The sequence below is a fragment of the Theropithecus gelada genome, chromosome 18, assembly GCF_003255815.1.
Source record: "Theropithecus gelada isolate Dixy chromosome 18, Tgel_1.0, whole genome shotgun sequence".
Lineage (NCBI taxonomy): Eukaryota > Metazoa > Chordata > Mammalia > Primates > Cercopithecidae > Theropithecus > Theropithecus gelada.
Genome location: NC_037686.1, coordinates 1,297,790 through 1,325,659, shown reverse-complemented (window position 1 = coordinate 1,325,659; position 27,870 = coordinate 1,297,790). Strand labels below are relative to the sequence as shown.

The following is a 27,870-nucleotide window of genomic DNA, read 5'->3' as shown; positions in this document are numbered from 1 at the left end:
GCGCAGTGGCTCACGCCTGTAATCCCAGCACTTTGGGAGGCCGAGGTGGGTGGATCACCTGAGGTCACAAGTTAGAGATCAGCCTGACCAACATGGAGAACCCCCGTCTCTACTAAAAACACAAAATTAGCTGGGTGTGGTGGCACATGCCTGTAATCCCAACTACTCAGGAGGCTGAGGCAGGAGAATGGCTTGAACCCGGGAGGTGGAGGTTGTGCTGAGCCGAGATCGCGCCATTGCACCCCAGTCTGGGCAAAAAAAACAAAAATCCCTCCCAAAAAAAAAAAAAAAAAAAAAAAAATTATCAACAATAAAAACATTCCTGCCATTTTCAGTTAAGGAGTTACAAATACAAAATGATTCTTTGTTTTCTAAAATGCAGCTACATTTTAAAATTAATTACACTTATAAAAACAATACTTACCAAGCTACAGGGCGTTACTACAAGGTATGATTTTATGGATTTCCCAAGATAAGCTATTAGCAAGAAAGATCATTTCGTTTTGTCTCCGCTGGTGCTCGGAGGCCTGCGTGGACTCTGCTCCCTGCCCTCAATCTGACCACTGTTGAGTGCTGACCAGAGGGGCTCTCCCACTGCCTGCTCGCTGAGACTTTCCTCAGCGATTGCAAGCTAGTTTATCGTGCTCTCCTTCCTGCTCCACAAAAAAACAGTGCACAGCCTGACCGAGCACACACTAAGAGCTCTGCTTTAGCAGTAAACAGACACGTTCATTGGCCTTTGGTGTCAGCTGAAGGTCTTAGCATAACTTCTGTTATAAGCTGAAACTACTTTATAGCTATCTGATAGTTCCTTTACATTGATAATTTTAAACTTTAAGTCTAACCTCAATAATGACATTGTATGATCACATAAAGGCCAGTTACCAGCTGAATGACAGACTGACTTCTAGGAAAAGCTGAGTGAAGAAGAGAATACCCTAACGATTAGACTTATGAAAAAAAAAACCACAAGTTCCCTCTTACCTATATATATGTGTGTGTGTGTGTGTGTGTGTGTGTATACGCATGTATCTACACACACACAAAAATATACACACATAGACACATATCTGTCACCTACGCTGGAGTGGAGTGGCACATTCTTAGTTCACTGTGGCATCAAACTCCTAGGCTCAAGGGATCCTCCCCCTGCAGCATCCTGAGTAGCTGGGATTACGGGCATGTGCCACCACATCTAACTAAGTTTTTAATTAAAAATTTTTAGAGACAGGGGTTTCTTAAGTTGCCCAGGCTGGTCTCAAACTTCTGGCCTCAGGCGATTCTCCTCCCTCGGCCTCCCAAAGAGCTGTGATTACAGGTGTGAGCCACTGCGCCTGGCCCCTCTTACGTATTTTAAAGTTGTGATAATAGCTGTATATTTTGGTAAAAGCAACAACTTATTCACATGAAAACAAGTCTTTAGATTTTTTTAGTTTGAATCTTTCTGTTTTCCTGTTGGTAAATCACTGACAAGGCTATATTTAATCAAATAGCTTGTTTTAGTGATTATTCCGGAGCTAGAAGAATCCTATCAGGAATGGCCATAAAATCATTAGTTCTTTAACTGTACTGTTTTGGAATAGAGATGAATGACCAAATATTCACCTTCTAAGCTCTGTTCAAAATCCTTGTCTTCACAATAACCACATTATTTCCCATCTGTTACTATTTTCATTGAAACTCTAATAATTCGTCACAGCCTTAAAAAAATGGACTTATGTATTCAATATATTCTATTATTTTTCATTCATTAATATTTGAAAACACATTAGATATTTGACTGTGGGTAGAATATTAATTACAGCTGTGCATCTTGCCTACAAATACTTCAGAAGCCAAGTGGGGCTACAGAAGAGTCTCTGGAGACCTCCACTGGCCGGGAGATCTCTTAATTCCTCCTGGCAGACCCTTGTGTGCTGCCCACCGTGCTGAGAAATAAGCACCCACTAGAAGAGCCTGCAAGTGTCTGGAAAACAGCAAAAACTGTTAGCCAGTTCAACCAAAATAACACCACTGGCCCCAAATATCACAAAACATACTAGAAAACAATGTACAGTAGTTATTAAGGGATCAAAATTCTCCCTCGCTTTATACTTCTGCCTCAACGAGATCATCTACTATAGTCACTTTGTAACAGTTTTTTGAGTCAAGTTTTAACAATTTTTAAATGGATTAATAGCCTTTAAAAGAAAGCATTTCTCTAATAATAATCCATATTTTAAACCAGTGATAAATTTTCTGGAAAAAAAAAAAAAAGAGCTCAAAATGAACAAACACTGGTCAAGTTTCATTTAAGTTATGGATAGAGTTTGGAGAAGGTGTCACTCTGTTGCCCAGGCTAGAGTGCAGTGGTGCGATCATAGCTCACTACAGCCTTAACCTCCGGGGCACAAGTGATCCTCTCACCTCATCCTCTCAGGCAGCTGGGACCACAGGTGTGCACTACCACAAATTATTATTTTTTTTGCAGAGACGGGATCTCACAATGTTGCTTCGGCTGGTCTCGAGCTCCTGGAGTCAAGCAATCCTGCCACCTTGGCCTCCCAAAGTGTTAGGATTATAGGCGTGAGCCACCATGCCTGGCTGTTTTGTTTTCTTTAGCTATTAAATTATTCAAAGTTCATTCTAACTTTTGCAAGTTTTTTTCTCATCATCTTCGTAAGAAAGCTAAGGATTCTTCTAGGTCTTCTAGCTGATCCCTAAGTTACTACGAAGTCTTTCCTGTACTTACAAGAGAGCGGGAACTCTGCCTGGAAGGCGGCAGGAACTGCCTCACGTTAGTAGGCGTTTCCTTTTCAATGGAATGTCGTCTCTGGGGCGGCTGCCGTCTCTCTGGCTGGGGTGTTGATGATATGGGTAGGAATTTGGGAGGCTCTAAAGATTTAACCAAATGAAATAAAACTTAATGTGAATTTTCTAACACAAAGCCCTTTGACATTTGTGACAAACACTGTATTCAAAGATGAGTTATTTATTTCATTGGATAGATATTTTAAGATGGTAATGGTAATCCTTAGGAGCAGACTCTGAGGGCTGTTACAGAAGAATCTTTGCAAAGTAAACTTGCTACAGAAATAGCAAGAAAAAAGGAAAAATATTAGGTGTGGCCAGAAAGATTCCCAAATCATACCAAAATTCTCAAGTGTACCCTTTTTTTACATTCTCCTCTTTAAAGATAAAACAAGGAAAACCCTTCTTTCTACATGTTTACCAAGACATTTTGTCCTTAGGTTTAAATTAAACCGTATTTAAACAGAAAAAGGAAGCTTCAGCTTTGATGTTAATACTGTACCATTGCCCTTCTCTGTCTAGTAATATTTTAAGATGGTGTTTAAAAGGAGAATGCTTTAGTGTCTGAATGGTTCTGGATTCACATTTTGAAAACATAAGGAGAAACATTAGAAATAAATTATGGTGCCAGAGTTTTATTTAGTGCTTCTTCCTACTCTGTCTACAAAGTAGAGCTGCTTCAATGTAGTGGGTGTGAAGAGTGAGAGTCAACACAAAGTTACATATGATCCATCTATTTAGACTGTCCCACCAAGAGAAACCACTAAAGGAAAACACAGATATAATTTCCACAGTCAAGAAAAGATACAGAAATCCATTATGTGATTCAGTTGGGTCCTTACAATATTTAATGGGTCTGGCCAAATACCAATTGTGGATAACTAGTCAGCACCCACTGTTTTTGATATAATCTGTGTCAATAATAAAAACACTACTTAAAGAATTTTTATGTATGAGAAATCAAGCCAATATATAATACTTCATAATGTTCTTATAAATGAAAAGGATTATTAAAAGCCTTTAGAAATCCCTTAACTTTAGATATCTGTGTTCAGAATCTATCTCCTAAAGAGTTACAAAGGTGTTTTCACTATCTACACAGGTTTTTGGAGATGGGTGTGTGTGGGTGGTAGGTGGAGTGATAATAAATATGGTTGTTTTCGGCTTCCGGTTTAAATTTAGCCAAGGAGGTAATCTATCTAAAACAAAACATAACAGAACACTACACACACAACTGATTTATACTATTTCCCATGACTACTGTTCATAAACACAAATGTGCCTGCTCTGTCGTAAGTCCCCGAGGTCTGGTGTGATGCCACACTTGGAAAATAAGTATTTCATCTCCCGATCAGTGAAATGCCTGGGTTAGTTCTTTCTACCCCAGATGATCACAGGGCACTCTGGGATCTTTGCTCCAGGTCAAGTGTGTTTTGTAATAAGATATTCAACTATAGTTCTTACTCACTCTTCCTTGTGGACACGGCCTCCAGGACTGGCTCTTCAGGGAAAGAGGGAGACACGCTGCTGCTGCTGGTCGACTTGTGCAGGGTTTCTTCCTGAGCAAAATACAGGCGGAGAAATTGATTTCTTAGACATTTGTGCTCTCATGCTACTTAATAACATTTTCTTATTAAACAGTTATTTTAACATGAGGCACCAAATTACGTTAAAGGTTCAAGGCAAGCAGAAGACAAACTAGAAGGGGTTTTAAAACAAGACAGGTCTGGGTTTGTGCCTTGGCTCTGCCCTGATCAGAGTGATGTGACACTGAGCATGCTTCCTTCTGTGTTTTGGAGACGGGGTCTCACTCTGTTGCTCTGCTCTGCCCTGATCAGAGTGATGTGACACTGAGCATGCTTCCTTCTGTGTTTTGGAGGCGGGGTCTCACTCGGTTGCTCTGGTGCAGGGCAGTGGTGTGATCTTGGCTCACTGCAGCTCCCACCTTCTGGGCCCAAGTGATCCTCCCACCTCAGACTCCAGTATCCAGGATCACAGGTGTGCACTTCCACACCCAGCTAATTTTTAAATTTTTTGTAGGGATGGGGTCTTCCTATGTTGCCCAGCTGGTCTTGAGCTCAAGCGATCCCCCCACCTCAGCCTCTCAAAGTGCTGGGGTAACAGGTGTGAGCCGGTGCACCTGGCCGGAGCATGTTTCTTATCTTAGTTTCATCATTGTGAAAGAGGGTATTTAATATCACTTTTTCCATAGGGTTATTGGAAAGATTAAATGAGGTAATGCATTCAAAATGCTTACCACATTACCTGGCACATAATAAAACAGTGGTTAATATTATTAGGGAAACATTTAATACATTTATAAAAGTAATACATTGCGAGCCCCATAGGAGCAGATGCTGGGTCTGTCTTGTTCACTGATGTATGTCCGGTACCAAACCCATCACTTAGTAAGTAATGAGTGTTTGTTGAATGAATGGATGAAAAAAATAAACATCTCATGAAATGTCATATGAGTCTAGAAAAATGTCGACATTGTGGGCCAGGTATGGTGGCTCGCACCTGTAATCCCAGCACTTCGGGAGGCCGAGACGGGCAGATCACAAGGTCAGGAGTTTGAGATCAGCCTGGCCAGCATGGTGAAACGTCATCTCTACTAAAAATACAAAAATGAGCTGGGCGTGGTGGCGTGTGCCTGTAGTACCAGCTACCTGGGAGGCTGAGGCAGGAGAATCGCTTGACCTGGGGAGGCAGAGGTTGTAGTGAGCTGAGATCGCGCCACTACACTCCAGCCTGGGTGACAGAGCAAGACTCTGTCCCAGAAAAAGAAAAGAAAAAGAAAAAGAAAAATGTCTACATTGTGCCAAATAAAAGTAAAATTCCTATTACCAGAGAGAAGAGATCCTGACTTGTTTTAGACTAAACACAAATGAAGTATAATATTTATTTCTGAAATATTTACTAAATACCATGTGAGATAAACATTTACTTGTAATTTCTACTTAGTGTCTATATATATATATATATATATTTTTTTTTTTTTTTTTTTTTGAGACGGGGTCTCGCTCTGTCGCCCAGGCTGGAGTACAGTAGCGCGATCTCAGTTCACTGCAACCTCCGCCTCCTGGGTTCAAGCGATTCTCCTGCCTCAGCCTCCTGAGTAACTGGGATTACAGGTGAGTGCCATCACGCCTGGCTAATTTTTGTATTTTTTTTTGGTAGAGATGGCATTTCACCATGTTGGTCAGACTGGTCTTGAACTCCTGACCTCGTGATCCACCCACCTCGGCCTCCCAAAGTGCTGGGATTACAGGCATGATCTTTTTTTTTTCTGGAGACAGAGTCTTGCTCTGTCACCCCTGCTGGAGTGCAATGACATAATCTTGGCTCATTGCAACCTCCGCCTCTGGAGTTCAAGTTATTCCCATGCCTCAGCCTCCTGAGTAGCTGGAATTACAGGTGTACACCACCACACTGGGCTAATTTTTGTCTTTTTAATAGAGATGGGGTTTTGCCATGTCGGCTAGGCTGGTCTTGAACTCCTGACCTCAAGTGATATACCTGCCTTGGCCTCCCAAAGTGCTGGGATTTTGGGTGTGAGTCATCACGCACGGCCAGTTTTCTTATCTTTTATACAAGGATCATAGCTGCTATCTATGGTCTTTGTGAAGACAAACTGATTTATATCTAAAGTCTAACATAGGCTGGGCATGGTGGCTCATGCCTGTAATCCCAGCACTTTGGGAGGCCGAGGCAAGAGGAATGCTTGAGACTGGGAGTTCAAGACCCCTGTCTCTAACACACAAACAACAAAAACCCCAACAACAATGAAAGTCTAACACAGTGTTAGCTCAATACAAAATAACCATTATAGCGACACCATGCCCAGTGTTTTTTTTTCCTGAGACAGGGTCTTACTCCACCACCCAGGCTGGAGTGCAGTGGTACAATCACAGCTCACTGCAGCCTTGACCTCCTGGGCTTAGGTGATCCTCCCACCTCAGCCTTGCAACTAGCTGCGATTACAGGGATGTGTTACCATGCCAGACTAAGTTCTTGTATTTTTAGTAAAAACAGGTTTTGCCATGTCGCCCAGGCTGGTCCTGAACTCCTGGGCTCAAGTGATCCGCCTGCCTCAGCCTCCCAAAGTGCTGGGATTACAGGTGTGAGCCACTGTGGTTGGTCTTTTTTTTTTTTTTTTCCAAGGAACTTGCTCTGTCATCCAGGCTGGAGTGCAGTGGCAATGATTATAGCTCATCACAGCCTTGAACTCCTGGGCTCAAGTGATCCTCCTGCCTCAGCCTTCCAGTAGCTGGGACTACAGGTGTGCACCAAATGAAGTCTCACTCCGTCACTCACGCTGCAGTGCAGTGGTGTGATCTCGGCTCACTGCAACATCCACCTCCCAGGTTCAAGCAATTCTCCTGCCTCAGCCTCCCGAGTAGCTGGGATTACAGGCATGCACCACAAAGCCTGGCTATTTTTTGTATTTTTAGTAGAGATGGGGTTTTGCCATGTTGGCCAGGCTGGTTTCAAACTCCTGAACTCAAGTGATCCACTCACCTCAGCCTCCCAAAGTACTAGGATTATAAGTGTGAGCCACCACGCTCAGCCAATTTTTTTTTGTAGAGATGAGGGTCTTGCTATGTTGCTCAGGCTGGTCTCAAACTCCTGATCTCAAGCTATCTGACTGGCTTGGCCTCCCAGAGTGCTGGGATTACAGCTGTGAGCCACCTACCTGGCTCTTACAGCTTTCTTTAAGGCACTTAGCAATATGTATCAAAAGCTACACAAATGTGCATTCTTTCACTCAGAAAATTCAGTTCTGGCCCAAAAAAAAAAAAAAAATCGAGACATAAATGAAAGCAAAAAAGTAACAATGTTTACATAGTATTGCTCTTAATAATGGTAGAAAACTTGAAAATGAAAGCGAAAACATAATGTTCACAACAGTGTTGCTCTTTATAATGGTAGAAAACTGGAAAATGAAAGCGAAAACACAATGTTCACAATAGTGTTGCTCTTTATAATGGTAGAAAACTGGAAACAGCCTACATGTTAAAAACTAGAGGACTGAGTAAATAACATACAGCAGGTTATTCCTGTGGAACACCACACAGCTACTGGGCGTCAACTAGAGGACTGAGTAAGTAACACAGCGGGTTATTCCTGTGGAACACCACACAGCTACTGGGCATCATGTTGGAAAAGGACAGTCAATCAAATGGAAATTGCTCATATTTTGTTAATTAAAAAGCAAGTCTGTGTCTTTGTTCTTAAAATAATTAAGGAGCTTTTTCTTTTTATATAAAACAGTTGAGTTTGTAATTGATAATGTAAATAATTAGCATCATTCTAATTTCATGAGTATTTGATCTACAATAATATATTAGCTGATTACAAAGCAATTCAGAACTAAATCATGGTTACTTAAACAGTAGACTGTTCTGTGTGATAATTTGGACCTACATTTAAGTTAAACCCCAAAGACAGCAATGGGTGGTAAGAAATTTCTGGTGGACAATGTCATCAAATGAAAACTCTGCAAGGGAGCACAAGTCATATCCTGGAATGGTGGAAGGCACCTCTTAAAAGAATATGGAGTCTCTATGGAAAGGGAGATTAAATAAGATCACATATATACAGAGTTTACCATATAGTAGGTATTTTGGTGGCTAGAAAGCATTTATTAAAATGTAAAACAAACAAACAAACAAACGTTGCTAGAATGAGTCCTGATAAGTTAACAGGTGAAATTTACATACACATGACAGCATTTCCTATATCGGGGTGAATAAAGTGTTCAGTTTGCAGTTGGAAGTGTCACTGCTTCCTCCTCACGGGGAAATTCTGGTATCTCCTTCAATTGTTTTGTGGATTTCATTATAGAGGGTGGGCAAAGAGGCTCATACAAGGGTCAGCAGAGGCAGGTGGACTCCACTGGTGAGTTCAGTACCAGCTGAGTACTAACTCAGTAGTGGGCCACTCTCTCTTGGAAAAGAAATTTCACATTGCTCTATGAGGCCTTCAGGAGGCCCTGAAGGATAAGAAGGATGGGAGGTGGTGGGTGGGAAGGCTCTGGTCTCCATCTCCATTTCTAGCTGATTGACACTGTACTTCTGTGTAAGTCTGGTGTGAAGAAAAAGTTTTGGCACTTAAAAACATGTTTGGGCCCAGGTGCGGAGGCTCACGCTTGTAATCCCAGCACTTTGGGAGGCCGAGGTGGGCAGATCACTTGAGGTCAGAAGTTCGAGACCAGTCTGGCCAACATGGTGAAATCCTGTCTCTACTAATAATACAAAAATTAGCTGAGTGTGGTGGTGGGCCCCTGTAATCCCAGCTATTCGGGAGGCTGAAGCAGGACAATTGCTTGAACCCAGGAGGCGGAGGTTGCAGTGAGCTGAGGTCACTCTACTGCATTCCAGCCTTGGCAATGGAGTGAGGCTCCATCTCAAAAAAAACCCCAAAAAACCATGTTTGGAAGCCAGTCATTAAATTTGAGGAGAGGGAAAATGGGGAAACAGCTGACACAACTGAGAGGCAAGAAAAAAAGAATAAAGTCAACCTTTTTTGAGACTGCCCTTTATTTGTTCTCTACTGTCTTCTACAGCCCTGAGTCTTCACTTGCTCTTTGCTCATGGTGCAGCGTCAGCCAGGAATTCACTAGACAAGTCAGCAGAGTCACCAGATGCCAGACATGCAGTAAGGAGCAGAGGTTTGAGTAAGACTGCATCTCTGCTCTTGGGAAGGCACGGGAGAAATACATCAACATGCTGTGGCACAGCCCGGTTCACATCCCACAACAAAATGGAAAGCCCTCTGCCGTCTTTTATACTCATTCTAAAACCTAAGTCCTACTACTCTTCCATGTGGCTTCTCCAGCCTTTTCAGCCCCTGTGGTGTTTACTCACTGACTGAACTGACCTCCGCAGCCTCTGGACTTCTGTAGTGTCCAGTCACACTGTACACAGCCTAAGACAGTGTCTGGAAGACACTGTGCTCACTCAGCACTTGGAATGATTCTCAGGTATGTTTTTTATATTCTATTTAAATTATAAACAACAGGAGGGCAAAGAGCATCATATTTCTGTCTCTACTTTTAGTACTTACTGAAGGCATTCAATAAATATTTGACTGGAAAAAAAGGAGTGGTACTGGAAAAAAAAAAGAAGTTGGTGAAAAGAATAGGAGAAGAGTTTCAAAATGCACTAAAAAGTAGAGAACAAAAAATTACTATGAGATGTGAACGAAAAAAAACCTGTAATGTGATATGGGATGTATTTAACAGTCTCTGTATTTCTGGCCATTTGTAAGACAGCAAATATGACCAGAGGTAAGTAAATCTTGGTTTAGGAATAGATAGAATTCCTCAACATCTTTTCCAGTTTCACGCTTCTGGAGCTACCAAGTTCTGGAACTGGAAGAGACCTAGAGATCACAGAATCAGCTCCTCTCATCAGAGGGAGAATACACTGGTGGCTGACAAGGCCAAGTGTCCATTCCAGCACCCAGTCCATACACCCTGAGCGGGCCCAGGGCAGGTGCGACATGGAGAACTGTTCTTTACTAATTCACACTGTAAGGAAACACAGTTTGAGTTTCCAGGTGTTCATTCATGTCTATATAAATGTCAGTTCATTAAATGGCTTTAAAATAGACCTTCTTCTGAGCTGGCTTTAACCAGCTGATGATCTGAAATCAGCTAATGTTAACAGTGTTTTAGAATAAACACAATTCATCTACCACTGTTAAAGAGAACTACTGTCTCATCAATAGAAAGTTTATTAAAACTTTGATTAATACAAACCCCAAACTTGAAACAGTTGATTAAAAATAAAGACTTCGGTTTATCTGTGTTTTCTAAATGTTAACATTTGAATATCATTTAGAAGTTTTTGGCTGGGTGTGGTGGCTCATGCCTGTAATCCCAGCACTTTGGGAGGCTGCGGCAGGTGGATCACTTGAGGTCAGGAGTTTGAGACCAGCCTGGCCAACATGGTGAAACTCCATCTCTAATAAAAACATTAAAAAATTAGTTGGGCATGGTGGCAGACACCTATAATCCCAGTTACTCAGGAGGCTGAGACAGGAGAATCGCTTGAACCTGGGAGGTCGAGGTTGCAGTGAGCAGAGATTGGACCGTTGTGCTCCAGACTGGGTGGCAGAACGAGACTCTGTCTCAAAAAAAAAAAAAAAATATATATATATATATATATGAATTTTAAAACTTCTAAATATATATATAATATATATCAAAAAGGAATTATATATATATTTAAAAAGGAACATAAGGCATTCCCACATTTAATACCTTTGTTCTTTTCTTATACTTAAAAATATCAATTTTAGATTGAAGAGGAAGGGAGGAATATGCTTATTTCCATACCCTTGTCTAAGATCATTCACTCTGTTCCATAAATCTTTGAGATTTCTACCACCACGACTTAAGAACTATGATTCATCCAGGTTTAAACCAGTAGCTAGTGACAAAAGTCAGAGGTAGCTGGAATCCAGATCTCACATTTCTCTTTTCGGCAATGTATTGCTTGCTTCATAATCTAACTGATGAAAATGGCCTCTCTTTGATTAAGAATAGCGTGCCCAGCAAATCATCTCAAGATGTGGATTTGGGGCATTACCACTTTATCTTCAAAAAGAAGACCACAAAGAAGGTTACAGAGGCTGCAGATTTATCTGATCATGCCTTGCTGTGTGGTCTTGCCTCATGAGGTGATGGAAGAGGACTAGAAAAGGAGTTACAAGTAGGCCTGTGGGGTGCAGGAAGGTGGTTCCTGGCAGCTGCAGATTGGTGCCACCCAACCAAACTCTCTGTGAAGGGACTGTGATCTGTGTAGCCATGGTCACAGAGGTTCCCGGGCCTTTGAGTGCTATGACTGAGAAACTGAGTTCTTCATTTATTTAATTTTAATATAACTTAAATTTAAATAGCCACGTGTGGGAGGGAGTGGCTCCCGAACTGGAGCTCTGTCTACATATCTGAGCTAGATGCTTTTAAAATGTAAATTGCTGTTCTTACAGGTTAGTATGAATTTATCTAAATATTTGAGTGTCTACTGGGTGTTAGAAACTGGAGATATAAAGTAAATTTATCATGGTTCCTCCTCTGAGGGAACATGTACTCTGGTGGGACAGAGAAATAAGTGAATAATTACATGACAGGGTGTTAAGTGTTCCAGCGAAACAGAGGGATGAATGGGTTATGACAGAATCACAAAGAAGGGGTCCTGGCAGGCTAGCGGTATCCGGGAGACTTCCTAAGACAAAGCGAGGCCGTGCTGACTCTGACAAGGACATGAGGGGAGATCGCAGACACGGCTAAGCACCACGCTGAGCACCGATGGGCTGTGCAGGAAGAGTCAACGGCTGCGCGTGGCTGAGGCATAAACCAGAGGCAGGGAAGGTGTGACATTAGGCCATAGGTGTCTGCAGGCGTGTGATCAGGGGATGCAAATTTTATTCTGTACGCGCCAGGGAGCCTTCCGAAGGTTTTAAGCAGGAGTTACAAAGAGCAGTGAGTGCAAGATGGAATTTGGGGAGCCAAGAAGAAAAGTCAGATAGACTGAAGAGACAGTGAGAGAGAGAGACCAACTGACATTGGTAATACAAATATTTCTTATTATTAATATTTGAAAAACCTTTAGTAGCAAAATTATTATTGGTATTGCTTAGAATGGGGTGGAGATCAATGAGAGGATAATTAAAGAATAATTCCTCAGATTCTACCTTGGGTGGAGCCAGCAACTAGGACAGCAAGCAGAAGATGAGAAACTGGGGGTGTGTGTGCATGCACGCAGGTGTGTGTATGTGCATGTGTGTAGCTAGGGTTTGTGTGAAGCTGGGGGGTGTGCGTAGCTAGGGTGTGTGTGTGCGTGCATGCATGCATGTGCAGCTAGGGGAGGTGTGTATGAAGCTAGGGTGTGTGTGTGTGCATGTGCGTGCGTAGCTAGGCTGTGGGTGTGAAGCTAGGATGCGTATGTATGTGAGTGTGTAGCTAGGGTGTGTTTGTGTGTACATGTGTAGCTAGGGTGTGTATGTGTGTGTGCGTGTGCATGCATATGTAGCTAGGGTGTGTGTGATTTGGCAAGTGGGTGAGGGAGAAGGGAGGGAAGAAGAGAATGTCATTTTACCTAAGTTGATTTTGAGGAAGGGGCAGTGGAAACCCAGCAAGCAATGATGTATACAATACTGATATTGCAGATGGGGGCTTGAGATGGGTGTGGGAAGCATTAGCATATAGGTGGATGTTGACATCAGGAAGGATATGAGATCTTTCCCCCTCCACAAAGGGCAGTAGGTGGAAGATGAAATCTGGAGAATACTATTAGAATTTTCTTTTTTGGAGTTTTATCTGTTGGTATTATGATCACAAAAAGAACAGTCCTAAGTATGAGTGTGTGGATTTTAGAGGGAGAAGAATCTATGCAAAATGTTTTTCTTAACTTTATTTTTTTGTTCCCCAAACAAACGGGAAGATATTAAGGTAATGTAAGTTGCAAAACTGTTGACTTGTTTTAACCCCACTTATAATTTAAGACTGTATATATGTGTGTGTGTGTATATATATATATATTTTTCTTTCTCTTTTTTTGTTTTTTGAGACAGAGTCTCACTCTGTTGCCCAGGTTGGAATGCAGTGGCGCAATCACAGCTCACCTCAGACTCGAACTCCCGGGCTCAGAGAATCCTCCTGCCTTAGCCTCCCAACTAGCTGGGACCAGAGGTATGCGCTACTGCACATGGCTAATTTTAAAATTTTTTATAGAGACAGGGTCTTGCTATGTTGCCCAGGCTGGTCTCAAACTCCTGGGCTCAGTGATACTCCTGCCTTGGCCTCCCAAAGTGCTGGGATTATAGATGTGAGCCAACATGCCCAACAAAAATGTTAGTATTCTATAAATTACAGCCACTGTATTGGTCTTTACTAATAACAGAAAGTAATCTACTATTTAATTTCCTGCAAATCAAATTAATTTTAATCCTAGCTTTATTGGTTGAAAAATGGGAAGAGATTAAGCAACAAGTGAAGCCAGATAATCAGTAAACTGGGTCAGAGAGCATTAAGCACCCTCATCTTGGAGTCAAGCTGTGTGAACTGGGGCCTTACCTCAGACTCAGAGCTGTCCAGTTCGGCCAGAGTTGGGGCTTTGAGGAGCTTCTTCCGCTGTGCAGGCACCTGCTGTGCAGTACTTAACCCGTTTTCTTTTGTTTGTGATGTCAAACCTCCATTCACCATAGATGACTCCATAAGATTCTTTGTAGATTCAGGGGTAGTTACATCTGGTAAAAAAGCAAAAGCTTACCTTTTCTTGAGCCAAGACAGGTTATCTGTGTTGAAAGCATACCAGGTAACACAGCATTTCACACAAAAACACAGAGGCTTGACTCAGTAACACCTTGCCTATGTATAGAAAACTTTTTCTGGTTGGATATTGACTGTCAAATTCAATTAAAGGAAACTTTAAAATGAATAATTACATATTCATACGTGTAGATGAGAATTTAGAGTGAAAACTGATAACTGACTCCAACCTGTTTATTTTCCAGATGAAGAAACTGGGGCTGAGAGAAGCTAGTTTACTTCACAGCCTCTAAGGATCTAGTGATATATGGATGAAGAAAGGACACACACAAAGCCTTACCAGACACATGGCTGTAAGATCTGAAAATGTTTTGGTTTAAGAATAAAAATGGCTAATAATCTATATTCATATAAACATATTTAATGTGAACACAAAAAGTCTGGGATACATTTCCTCTGATGTGTCTGATTTATATTACTAAGAGCTCAAATTTGGATGAGAAGGCAATACGACAAATGACAGACAATGAAGCAGTCTACAGTGTGGTGTGATGGGTATGGTTTGGGTCTCTACTGCTATCTGCTCTCCTTTCGTCTGTAAAATGAGGATACTAACAGAGGCGGGCTTATTGTGAGCATTAAACAGGTTAATAATTGCATATAAAATTCTGTGCCTAGTACAGGCAGTGAACAATAAATGTTAGCAATTATTCCTACTGATTTTGATCTCTATTGGTGAATAAATAAACTAAGGCTCAGATGGATTCGGCCAGAGTGGCACCATGGTGTCATGCCACAGCTGATCTGTGAGTCTTTGTCAGTACTGACTCTGATGGCCTGCTTTTTGGTACCATAGCCTGGAATCCTTGAAGGCAAATGGAACTACTTTTCTTCAGTATTTCAAATGAAGAGTTAAAAATGGGCTAAATTTAGTAACTATTAAATCAGTGTATTTAGAAGTGAAAAAGAGCAGTTACTGCATGATGCAATTTATAGACCAGCACACTCAACTGCTCTTTGCATGCGGACAGTCTGTGAGGCTGCCGTAAATGGGGCAAAGGGCATGTTAAGTACTAAAGTGAAAAAGACTGACTGATGCTCTTTTAGAGGGGAAAGCACTGTAAACGAGGTTACTGTAAACACAAGAATGTGGCCCAGCGTGGTGGCTCACACTTGTAATCCCAGCACTTTGGGAGGCTGAGGCAGGGGGATCAATTGAGGTCAGGAGTTTGAGACCAGCCTGACCAACATGGTGAAAGCCCATCTCCACTAAAAATACAAAAATCAGCTGGGAGTGGTGGTGGACACCTGTAATCCCAGCTACTCAAGAGGCTGAGGCAGGAGAATCAAAGCGAGACTGTGTCTCAAAAAAAGAACAACCCCCCGCTCCAAGAATGTGCTGTTTATAGTAGGATATTTCCCCCCAAGCAAGTAATATTTACACACCTTAAGGATGAGAGGTAGAGCTCCAGGACACATGTGGTATACAAGTGTGTTCTAGTGCAGCTTTCCCTGACATTATTTATAAGAACCATGTAAATTATTTCTTACTACAAATGATATATATCCTATTTAATATTTATGATTTCTGCTTATTTTTGAAGGATTTGAACAAGCTAGAAATAATGGAAGGAAAAGAAAAAGAAAAAAGGGAAAGAGAAGGGAGGCGGAAAGGAAAGAAGGAAGAACAGCTGTCTATTAATTTTTACATAAAATTTTTAATCGAGAACTTGACAACACATGTGTTTATTTTATTGTTACCTTCCCAGGCATTACATAGCTAGAACAAATAAAGAATTGGTGATGGTGGTGGGGAGTGCTGAAAGGGACAAAAGGAAAAAAGCAGCAAGGTTTTATACAAATTATAAATGTAAAAATCTTAAAATAAATATTTCAATAAGGAGATAAGAGAAATAGAATTGTTGACATTTTATAGGAATATTCTAAAAGGAGATATAATGAGAAATAGAATTGTTGACATTTTGTAGGAATTTTCTAAGAGAAAGCACAAGTATTTCAAACGCACACACCTTCTACCTTTCCTAGCCACGTACTCACAGAGGCTCCCACCGTTGACCTGGCAGCAGGTCACTTTCTAATTATTACAACTGGAGTTATAATAAGAGAAACACAACCAGCTTTCCACGCTGGCCCCACATTTCCAATCAACAAAGTCAGAGTTTCCCTAAGAATAGCACTGCATGCATACCATTGCACAGAGGAACACTCAAATAGTTTTGGCAGTTATTTATTTATTTACTTATTTATTTGAGACAGTCTTACTCTGTCACCAGGCTGGAGTGCAGTGGCGCGATCTCGGCTCACTGTAACTTCCGCCTCCTGGGTTCAGGCGATTCTCCTGCCTCGGCCTCCCAAGTAGCTGGGACTACAGGCACGTGCCACCACGCCCAGCTAACTGTTTTGTATTTTTAGTAGAGTCAGGATTTCACCATGTTGGCCAGGATGGTCTCAATCTCCTGACCTCGTGATCCTCCCGCCTCAGCCTCCCAAAGTGCTGCGATTACAGGCGTGAGCCACCGCACCCAGCCCATATTTATTTTAATGTGCTGGAAAAAAAAAATACTCTATTTTTTTGCTACAGAAAAACATACTGTATTTTAAGATCCATAATTTTATTGCTTAAGACATGTTTAAAGTTGTTTATGGCGCATTAAAAATTTTAATAGTACTGGTGACACTCAAGGCTGGCAGAAAATTATAAAGGTGGTATATGAACTGAAGTTTAGGGAATGCTGTCAAATGACAGTGGCTGCCCTGAGTTCAGTCCATTCTCAATGCAGGGGATTTGAGAAATTGTCCAACAGCTCTCTAATTGCCTGAACCCTGTGCTATGAGATTGATAACTGTCATTTTAGCTAATTGACTGACAGTAGTGAAAGAAAACATCTGTATTAAATTCAAAGCTTTGAGAAAAACTGAATAAATAAAAAATGGGTTATGTAACAGCCAGGTTTCAAGATGATCTAAACACTGAATGATTTTATCTCACAACACAGATCTGCAAAAGACTTAATTGAACTTTTTTTTTTTTTAGACATGGTCTCATTCTGTTGCCCAGGTTGGAGTACAGTGGTGCAATCATGGCTCACTGCAGCCTTGACCTCTTGGGCTCAGGCGATCCTCCCACCTCAGCCTCCCAAGTAGCTGGGACTACAGGTGTGCGCCACCACGCCTAGCTAATTTTTTAGTATTTTTTTTTTTGTGTGTGTAGAGACAGGGTTTTGCCATATTGCCCAGGCTGGTCTTATTTTAAACTCCTGGGCTTAAGCAAACCTCCCACCTTACCCTCCCAAAGTGCTGGGATTACAGACGTGAGCCACTGTGCCCAGAAAATGTATTTTTAAGAAGTTTGATTACTTATATTTTTCTGTTTAAATGAATAAATTACCATTTTTACTTTAATGTATCACATGAGAAAAGCAAAACACTTGGATAGGCTTTGTATTTCTTATACATAAGATGGCATTTCTTAAAAAATAACTGGTGATATTTATATGTAAGCAAAATATTTAAGAGGTGAAATATTTAGATATGGCTTTAGAAATCACATACCTTAGGTTTAGAACCTAAAATGCATACCCATGATATTAAATATGTGTCTACTGCCTTATTTAGTGTGAGGAAATGTGACTGACATATAGATTAAATACTTAATATCTGTATAGGAAAAACAAGTTATACTTACCATAAGTGATGCTGAATAAAGATTTTCACTAATAATTAATATTTCTAAGATATACTTAAGCAGTAGAATATACTTCATTATCTTGTACTTAAGTTCAGGGTTATCATCTACACTATATGTTTACAATGTTTCTCACTAGTTTGTTCATTTTCTAACTCAGAAAATGCACTCCAATCTTTGCATTTAAGTTAGAAGAATGAATCAATCTTTTCTATTTATAATTTGGGCAATTTTAATTAATAGTTAAAATGCAACAATGAAAAACATAAAAGCAGTACAAGAAATCAAGAATGAAGCATTAGGAAGTCACAAAGTACACGAAGACATGAAATAAATTACAGCAAATGATAAGCAGTGAAACCAAATAAAAATTCTCTGCTACCCTTTTACACTAAGAAATTTAAGTACCAAGAGTTTTCTTTCCAAACAGAACCCATCGTCTAGGCTGCAAGAACACAGAACACACAACATACCTATACATGAGGTGTGTGAGCATGCATACTGTCAAAATCAGCACTGTGTGCCTAATTTAGATTAGCCAATGGCCAATGTGTTTAGGCAGCCAACCACTCCCTTCCTTATTGTGGTCCAACTAATAGAAGCATCTTTTGTAGATATTCAAAAAAGATAGAGTGTCTGTAATGTATACTGCCAACTTTTGGGGATTAGTATTGACATATGCATTACTATTTTTCTGCATTTACTTTCCAGATCAAATTTTTTACAAGGTCACTTTGCAAATGGCTGAAAAAATAAAAATTCCAAGTGAATAAAGAAAAAAGGAAAAGCTCTTCTGTGGTCAGCCAAAAATAGTAACTGAGTGATTGTAAAATATTATAGTCACGTCTGATACCTACACAAATAAGCAGAAGATTTAAAAACAGTTGGAAACTAGCTTTGTAGCTGGAAGATACTCAATAAATATTCATATACAGAATATACTAGAACTCTTTAAACATGAATTTGTAAGGAAGGTATGCCAACAATTCTTTGTATCTTGAGGCATTCAACGGCATTTAACAGAAAATCCTGAAAGAAAATATTTGTGCCAACATCTCATCTCATTTTATACTTAAAACAGTAGCTTCCAAAATTAAAAACTCTAACTTGCAAAATATTTTACTGGGATTAAGTTGGCTTTGAAAATTCAACTGGCTGGGTGAGGTGGCTTACGCCTGTATTCCTAGCACTTTGGGAGGCCAGTTGGTGAACTGCTTAAGCCCAGGAGTTCGAGAGCAGCCTGGGCAACATGGTGAAACCCTGTCTCTATTTCCTAAAATAAATAAATAAATAAATAAATAAAAAAAAGAAAATTCACTCATATATATTTAAAGTTTTAATTTAAAAAGGGTTGATTTTATAGACCAAATTTAGTCATTTCACTATTAATCTCTGTTTAACAGAAAGGTCTAAACTTGTACTACAAATCTGAGGCACGTAATTATATATTACAACCAAAGCCATTACAATGCTCTTGTATTTTTATACTCTTTTATTTTTTTTTGGAGACTGAGTCTCACTCTGTTGCCCAGGCAGGAGTTCAGTGGTACGATCTTGGCTCACTGCAACCTCCGCTTCCCAGCTTCAAGCAATTCTCCTGCCTCAGCCTCCCAAGTTGCTGGGACTACAGGCGCATGCCACCACGCCCGGCTAATTTTTTTGTATTTTTAGTTGAGACAGGGTTTTACCATGTTAGCCAGGATGGTCTCGATCTCCTGACCTCATGATCTGCCCACCTCGGCCTCCCAAAGTGCTGGGATTACAGGTGTGAGCCACCGTGCCTGGCCTGTATTTTTATACTCGTAATCATGATTCAAAGTCATTCGTGATTAGGCTTTATCCACTGAGCACAAACATACAAAAGACAGTTCTTGCCCATCAACTGAGGTGCTGTCATCTGAAGTAGATAACCATTTTAAGTTTAGTTACTTAAATAACTGAATGCTTTAGAGAACAGGAAGTAGATGCATCAGAATTTTGTTTCTACAAAGTTTTTTTCTATTCTCTTAGGGCAAAGGTCTGCTGTAGGCTTTAACCTCATTGCTCTAGAAGAGCCTGGGCAGTGACAGCCACCATAAGATGGGCACCATTTTCTAGAACCATGAGTATGGTGTGATGGTTCTTCCAAAACTGCTTGGGAGAAAACAGATTTACTGTAGTCTTGTATCTTTTTTACGTATATTGCTTTCAAATAAGCAGAATGTTTTATTTTACTGACCACGGCTTAGAAGAAGCCTTTCCATTTTCTTTTTTAACATGTTTGAACAAGCAGATGAATGAAATGTATTTCACAGAAACCACAAAAGCCACGTCAGGTGTAAAAGCGTTTTTGTTTTTTTTACCTGACAAGTCAAAACTGTGAGACATGCTAAGTGGCCGCATTGCTGAAAAAAAGAAAACAAACAATAAAAAGAAAATAATTCAGCTGTTAGGAATATACAAGGAGGACAAAAAAGGGAACGGATTAATGAAGACCCTCAGTGGCTACATGTCAGACTCTAAGGCAGAAGCTAGTGAATGAAAATCTCAAATACATTAAAACCACGCAAGAGTCTTAGTTTCAGTTACATCACTAAGACTTGAAATGGAGGAACAAGAAAAGGAAAAAGTAACTTTTTTAAAAACAAGTTAAAAATGAAAGCATGATAAAAATACAAACATTTTAAATAATCACAGAATAGGATTTCTGACTTAAATACAGATTTTTTAAAAAGTCACATTTTAAAACATGATTTTGGGGAACATATAACATCTTTAGAATTTCAGAGTAAATCTATCCTTCAATAATTTATGTCAGGATGAAAATTTGGCTCTCGGAATAAAGGCGAAACAGTTTATAAAAAATTCTCAGTTCAGCTAGCTCAGCAGCATCACCACTATGTGTCAATAAACTACCTACTGTAGACCGTATAACCTAGTAGTTGAAGGACGGTCAGACTGCCCGAGTTTGAACCTCAGCTCTGCCACTTACTGGCAGTGTGACCCCAGGCAAGTTACTTAACCTCTCTGTGCTGTAGTTACTTCATCTGTAAAATGAGAATAATCCTACCTTACGGAATTGTTATAAAGATTAAATAACTTCATGTAAAAAAGGGTGCTTAGAATAGTGCTTGACACACAGTAAAAACTGAAAATAGTAGTCCTTCCTTATCGTAGTTTCACTTTCCATGGTTTCCATTACTCATGATCCAAAAATATTACATGAAAAACCCCAGAAATAATTCATAAGATTGATTTATTTATTTTGAAATGGAGTCTCGCTCTGTTGCCCAGGCTGGAGGGCAGTGGTGTGATCTCAGCTCACCACAACCTCCGCCTCCCAGGTTCAAGCGATTCTTGCGCCTCAGCCTCCTGAGTAGCTGGGATTACAGGCGCCCACCACCATTCCCGGCTAATTTTTGTATTTTTGGTAGAGACAGGGTTTTTCCATATTGGCCAGGCTGGTCTCGAACTCCTGATCTCAGCTGATCTACATGCCTCGGCCTCCCAAAATGTTGCAATTACAGGCGTAAGCCATCATGCCCGGCCAATTCATAAGTTTTAAATTGCATGTTTCCTGAATATTACTTTTTCTATTTTATTATTAGTAATTGTGAATCTCTTACTGAGCCTATTTTATAAAATAAACTTTTTCACAGGTATGCATGTAAAGGAAAAAACATAGCATATATAGAGTTTGGTACTATCCATGGTTTCAAGCATCTACTCGGGGTCTTGGAATATATCTCCCCCTCAGATAAAAGAAGACTACTGTAATTCTCTTTCTTTTTTTTTGAGACAGAGTCTCACTCTGTTGCCAGGCTGGAGTGCAGGGACTGCAGTGGTGCAGTCTCAGCTCACTACAGCCTTCAAGCGATTCTCCTGCCTCAGTCTCCTCGTTAGCTGGGATTACAGGTGCCTGCCACTAGGCCCAGCTAACTGTTGTTTTAGTGGAGATGGGGTTTTTCATCATGTTGGCCAGGATGGTCTCGAACTCTGACCTCATGATCCACCCACCTTGGCCTCCCAAAGTGCTGGGATTACAGGCGTGAGCCACTGTGCCCAGCCCATCATTTCTTAAAAATGAAATTATTATGTATTTCCTGTTGAACCACCCTACTTTTAAAATTTATTGCATATAATAACCACTAAATTGTATACTTTAAATGAGTGAATTTTATGGTATAAAAATGCCATATAGCTCAATAAAGTTGTTAAAAAGGTTATTGCAGAGATGTGATGATTCAGCACAGTGAAGATTATCTATTTTCACTGCTGTAGTCCAAAGCTCTTACCGGTACCTTTAGAAGAATGCATCAAAGAGAGAACATCTTTCCTGTGACCCAGGCTGCTCAGCCTTCCTAGGATTGTTCAGAAACCACCACATCAGACACTGAAGCACAGGACTTCAGATACCCATTGGCCATTCTTCCCTTCTTCTCCAACAAAGCATAGTCTTTGTTTCCCATTCCAAAAACGAAATCTACCAGGACTGCCCATATTCTCCAAAACTGCTGAAGCCAAAGCAATGCCTCACTGAATATCTTTATCCTAATGTGTAAGTTAGGATGTATGTTTTAAAAGGCATTTTACTGTGTTTTAGTTATCTCACAGGAGATTGGTTAGCGATTTTGTGTTGACAAAAATAACCTTCCTTGAACTTATCTCAGAAAAGTATTCTAAAAAGAAAAAAAAAACTTCCACTCACCATTCAAAAACCTGTACTTCTAAACTCCTATATTACCTACTCTAGATTTTCCTAATTATGTAAAGCAAATAAAATATTACATATTGCCACAGCACTCTTCCATCTTCTCTAGTATCTTCTCATTCTGCTCTTTTTTTCTCTAGCACATGAATATCTCTTTTGAAATAAGGTTGACTACTGTGTTAAGAAGGGGATGCAATTATTTCTTGGGAGATGACATTTATATATTTTCCAATCTCTATACCAAAAAGAGAATAAAAATTGAGGATCATGTCAATTAAGATGTTTAGAAGAAAGAAAATAATCAGAGACATGAACAAAGACCGATGTATAAGAATAGTAATTTCAGACTTACTAGGAAAAAATGGAAAAAGCCAGCAAATCAGGAAAATAGGTAAATAAAACCCAAGTAGCCATCTGTTAGGAGATCACAACCTTATAAAATCATATTTGGAGTCATATTTAATGACATAGGAAGATGGTCATGCCAAATAAAACATTAGATGCAGAGAACAGAGTACTGTATATACAGTTTTCATCCTCATTTTGTAATGCACAAGTAAATTCACAGTGGATGCCTCTGGCTGTTGTAATTATGGGTAACATTTTCTTCTTTAAACATTCAGACATTTTTGCCATTGCTGCAGTGAGCTCCTACTTGCAATTACATGTAGGGGAAAAGTGATACAAATATTTAGGGAAACTTTTCTTCAAGTTAATTCTGCCGATATTATCATAACTGAATTCCCCAAAGCAAAACTGTATAGTAAGAACCAATGTAGCTCTGTAGGAAAAAATGACCAAAATCCCTTACTTTACAATTAGGGTTTAATATCAATTTGAACTCAGAATTCTAGAAGTAACACTCTTACAGAACAGTATCTTTCTTTTTTTTTTTTTTTTTTTTGAGACGGAGTCTAGCTCTGTCCCCCAGGCTGGAGTGCAGTGGCCGGAACTCAGCTCACTGCAAGCTCCGCCTCCCGGGTTTACGCCATTCTCCTGCCTCAGCCTCCCGAGTAGCTGGGACTACAGGCGCCCACCACCTCGCCCAGCTAGTTTTTTGTATTTTTCAGTAGAGACGGGGTTTCACCATGTTAGCCAGGATGGTCTCGATCTCCTGACCTTGTGATCCGCCCGTCTCGGCCTCCCAAAGTGCTGGGATTACAGGCTTGAGCCACCGCGCCCGGCCCAGAACAGTATCTTTCTATAACAGCTCAATTCTGGTTGTTGTGAAATACCAACTGTCAAGGTTAAAATAAAGACATACTTAACATAAAAATGATATTTAATTATTCTAAAGTAGGGTTTCCATTAGCAACTAAATATAATTTTAAAAAGTGAAACTGAAGAATATGTATGTGACAAAGGCTTACTATGAGAGATGAAATCACTAATCAAAAAGCTCCCCAGCAAAGGCCTAGGACCAGAAGGATTCACTGGTGAATTCTACCAAATACTGAATGAAGAATTAATGCCAATCCCTCTCAAGCTCTTTCAAAACACTGAAGACGAGAGAACACTTTTTTTTTTTTTTTTTTTTTTGAGACGGAGTCTCGCTCTGTCGCCCAGGCTGGAGTGCAGTGGCCGGATCTCAGCTCACTGCAAGCTCCGCCTCCCGGGTTCACGCCATTCTCCTGCCTCAGCCTCCCGAGTAGCTGGGACTACAGGCGCCCGCCACCTCGCCCGGCTAGTTTTTTTTTATTTTTTAGTAGAGACGGGGTTTCACCATGTTAGCCAGGATGGTCTCGATCTCTTGACCTCGTGATCCGCCCGTCTCGGCCTCCCAAAGTGCTGGGATTACAGGCTTGGGCCACCGCGCCCAGCCGAGAGAACACTTCTAATTTTGTTTTACGGGCCAAAACCCCCAAAAGTACAGGCTAAAATCCTTAATGAATATAGATTCAAAATTCTGAAGAAAATACTAGCCAACTGAATCCATCAGCACAATAAAAGGATCATACATCATGACCAAGTGGGATATATCCCTGGGATGCAAGGATAGCTTAAGACCTGAAAATCAATTAACACGATATACCACCATAATAGAATAAAGAATAAAAATCACATGATCATTTCGAATGCAGAGAAGGCATGTGACAAAATTCAACACCTTTTCGTAATAAAAACACTCAACAAATTAGCAACAGAAGGAAATTACCTTAACATAATAAAGGCCACATATGGAAAGCTTACAGCTAACATCACACTCCACAGGGGAAAACTGAAAGCTTTTCCTCTAAAATCAGGAACAAGGCAAAGATGACCACTTCTATATTCAACATAGTACTGGTAGTTCTAGCCAGAGCAATTAGGCAAAAAAAGAAATAAAAGGCATCCAACTGGAAAGAAAGTAATAAAAGTATCCCTGTTTGCAGATGACATGATCTTATAGATAGTGTATTGAAAAAAAAAATTATGGAGTTTTCTATCTCTAACAAACTATCAAGGAGATTAGAAAAACAATCCCATTGACATCACCACCAAAAAGAATAAAATATCTAGGAGTAAATTTAATTAAGGAGGTAAAAGATTTATACACAAAAAGTACAAGACAGAAATAAATGGAAGAATAATGTTCATGAATTGAAAGACTTACTGTTAACATGTGAATACTGCCCAAAGCTATATACAGATCCAACAGAATCCCCATGAAAATCCTAATGGTATTTTTTACAGAAATAGATGATAATCCTAAAATTCCTATGGAACCACAAAAGACAATGAATAGCCAACCAATCTTGAGAAAGAATAACAAAGCCGGAGACATCATACTTTCTGATCTTACAATATATTATAAAGTTACAATAAAAAAAACAGCATGGTACTGGCAAACAACAGTGGAACAGAACAAAGAGTCCAGGAATGAACCCACGTATATACAGTCAACTGATTTTTTTTGTTTTTCTTTCTTTCCATGGAATCTTGCTATTACCTAGGCTAGAGTGGAGTGGTGCAATCACAGCTCACTACAGCCTTGATCTCCTGGGCTCAAGTGATCCACTCTGAAGCTTTGTCACCAGAAAGTACATTTAATTATTTCAACCCATGAGAGTACTCTGTACAGCCCAGTGCTGTACTATGGACACAACAACGAACAAGACAGACATGGGCCCTGTCATCACGAAGGTCACAAAACAGAAGGGCCAGGATTAAACAAGAAAAATCAATATGGAGTGGTGGAAGAGTTCAAGACTGGAAGCAAGAGGAGAGTCAGGGCTGCTGCGACAGATGACAACCTCAGCTAGGATAGTGGCTGTTGGGTTGAGAAGAGTGGAAGATTAAAAAGATCCAGAGAAAGTAAAATCAACAGGAGTTGGCCATCAGGTAAGAGTCAAAGATTATGTTAAGGTTTCTACATTGGGAAGACAAAATGAGATGGTTTGGGGAGAGACAGGATGAGTTCACTTGTGGACATGTTGGGTTTGTCTTGCTTGTAGGATATGAGAAGGCTCTATCTAGCAGACAGCTGGACGTATGAGTCTGAATTTTTAGAGACCTGCAATGTAGACTGTGAGCTGGAAGGGAGTCAGAAACAAAAACCAGGGAAGAGGGTATGGTTGCTCAGGGAGAACAGAACCCAGGATAGAAACTTGAAAGTCCAAGAGTCTGAAAGAGGCAGAAGAAGAGATCAGAGGAGAAAACTAGCAGAGTGGGAGTCACAGAACCAGATCCTTTCCTGTTAAGGTATCACTATAGACTGTTTTCCTAAAGGCAGTTTCTCTGGATTCTTTGGGCATTTTTAGTCTTACAAACGGAAAGACAGTCGTATAAACAAAAATGTTTACAAACATCTTATAATACGGCCTTTCTATAAATCAAAATCAATATATGCTTATAGTATATACTAAAAAATAAAAAATAATAACTCTAAAGGAAGTTTAGAAATAAGTTAAGTGGTATCAGGTAATAACATGCTTTCATGACATAATACCATATCTTTAAACCCATAATAAATAAACATAAGGTAAAACTATATATCTGTCATCTATATTTCTAAAATATAATACCTTGTCTTTGCATACGCAATACAATTTATAAAGTATTTTTACCATAATCCTATTTAATTCTTACATAAAAGTCATAATGTAGGTTAAGAGGAATTTTTATCCCCCTTCTGCCAATGAAGAAAATGATGCTCAGAGAGGTAAAGAAACTTTGCTAAAACCTCAGTCTAGAGACTGGCAGAGCTCTTTCAATTATGGCATGATGTTCTCATATAGTTCAATATTAGAGAGGGGGAAGGATTTCCCACCCTATCAATTTCAAGTAAGTGTGAGGGGGTATGTATGTGAGAGAGTGAGAGTGAGAACGAGTGAGTGAGATACAGACAAATGAACAAGGAATGAGAACTCTTTACGTTAATAGGACTGGGTGTATAAAGATCCTTTTCCCAGGGGATGACTCTAGCTTGAGTACAGGAAGCAGCGGACTCACCTAATCTGCTACGTCGAATCTCCTCTGGTGAGACAGGCCGCAGCTTTCTTTCTGCTTTAATTTCTTCTAATATTCTTTCATGGAGGCTCCGCGGCCGTGGTGGAGTTGGTTTCAGTTTTCTGGCTGAGACCTTGAAAGTAAGAAAAATGGCTGAAGACTTGAGTAATTACGTAATTTTTACTGAAGTCCAGTCATACAGTACAGTATTATAAACTACATTTCATTGATTGAAACACTGCTTGATAAAAGACTACTTTCAAGTCATTAAATAGTAAGGTTCCTAAAGCAATAGGGAGCTTACTGGATATCAGAGTGATTTGGTTATACATGCTCAAATTTTATTTTATTTTTATTTATTTTTATTGTTTTGAGACAGAGTCTGGCTCTGTTGCCCAGGCTGGAGTGCTGTGGTGCAATCTCAGCTCACCGCAAGCTCTGCCTCCCGGGTTCAGGCCATTCTCCTGCCTCAACCTCTCGAGTAGCTGGGACTACAGGCGCCACCACCACACCCGGCTAATTTTTTGTATTTTTAGTAGAGACGGGGTTTCACCGTGTTAGCCAGGATGGTCTCCATCTCCTGACCCTGTGATCCGCCCGTCTCGGCCTCCCAAAGTGCTGGGATTACAGGCGTGAGCCACCGCGCCCGGCCGCTCAAATTCTATTTTATGCTTATAGAAGGGGTCTCACTCTATTGCCCAGGCTGGAGTGCAGTGGTGCAATCTCAGCTCACTGCAACCTCTGCTTCCTGGGTTCAAGCGATTCTCGTGCCTCAGCCTCCCGAGTAGCTGGCATTACAGGTGCATGCCAACATGCCTAGCTAATTATTGTATTTTTAGTAGAGATGGGGTTTCACCATGTTGGTCAGACTGGTCTCGATCTCCTGATCTCAAGTGATCCACCCTCCTCAGTCTCCCAAAGTGCTGGGATTACAGGCATGAGCCACTCTGCCTGGCTACACCTTTGAATGTCTAAGCT

General features: G+C 40.3%; 1 protein-coding gene across 2 annotated transcripts in view; it reads right to left on the bottom strand.

The window, feature by feature from the left end:
- SPIRE1 (spire type actin nucleation factor 1) overlaps window positions 1-27,870 on the bottom strand; it is a 188,405-nt gene that overhangs the window by 14,984 nt on the left and 145,551 nt on the right. Inside the window, exons 8-12 of one of the 2 annotated variants that reach the window (XM_025365010.1) lie at window positions 26,896-27,025; window positions 20,117-20,158; window positions 13,874-14,046; window positions 4,259-4,349; window positions 2,732-2,874 (exon numbers count right to left, since the gene is read on the bottom strand). In XM_025365010.1, the coding sequence (XP_025220795.1) occupies window positions 2,732-2,874; window positions 4,259-4,349; window positions 13,874-14,046; window positions 20,117-20,158; window positions 26,896-27,025 (579 nt within the window). The remainder of the gene's footprint in view (window positions 1-2,731; window positions 2,875-4,258; window positions 4,350-13,873; window positions 14,047-20,116; window positions 20,159-26,895; window positions 27,026-27,870) is intronic. The other variant, XM_025365012.1, reaches the window with a different exon arrangement.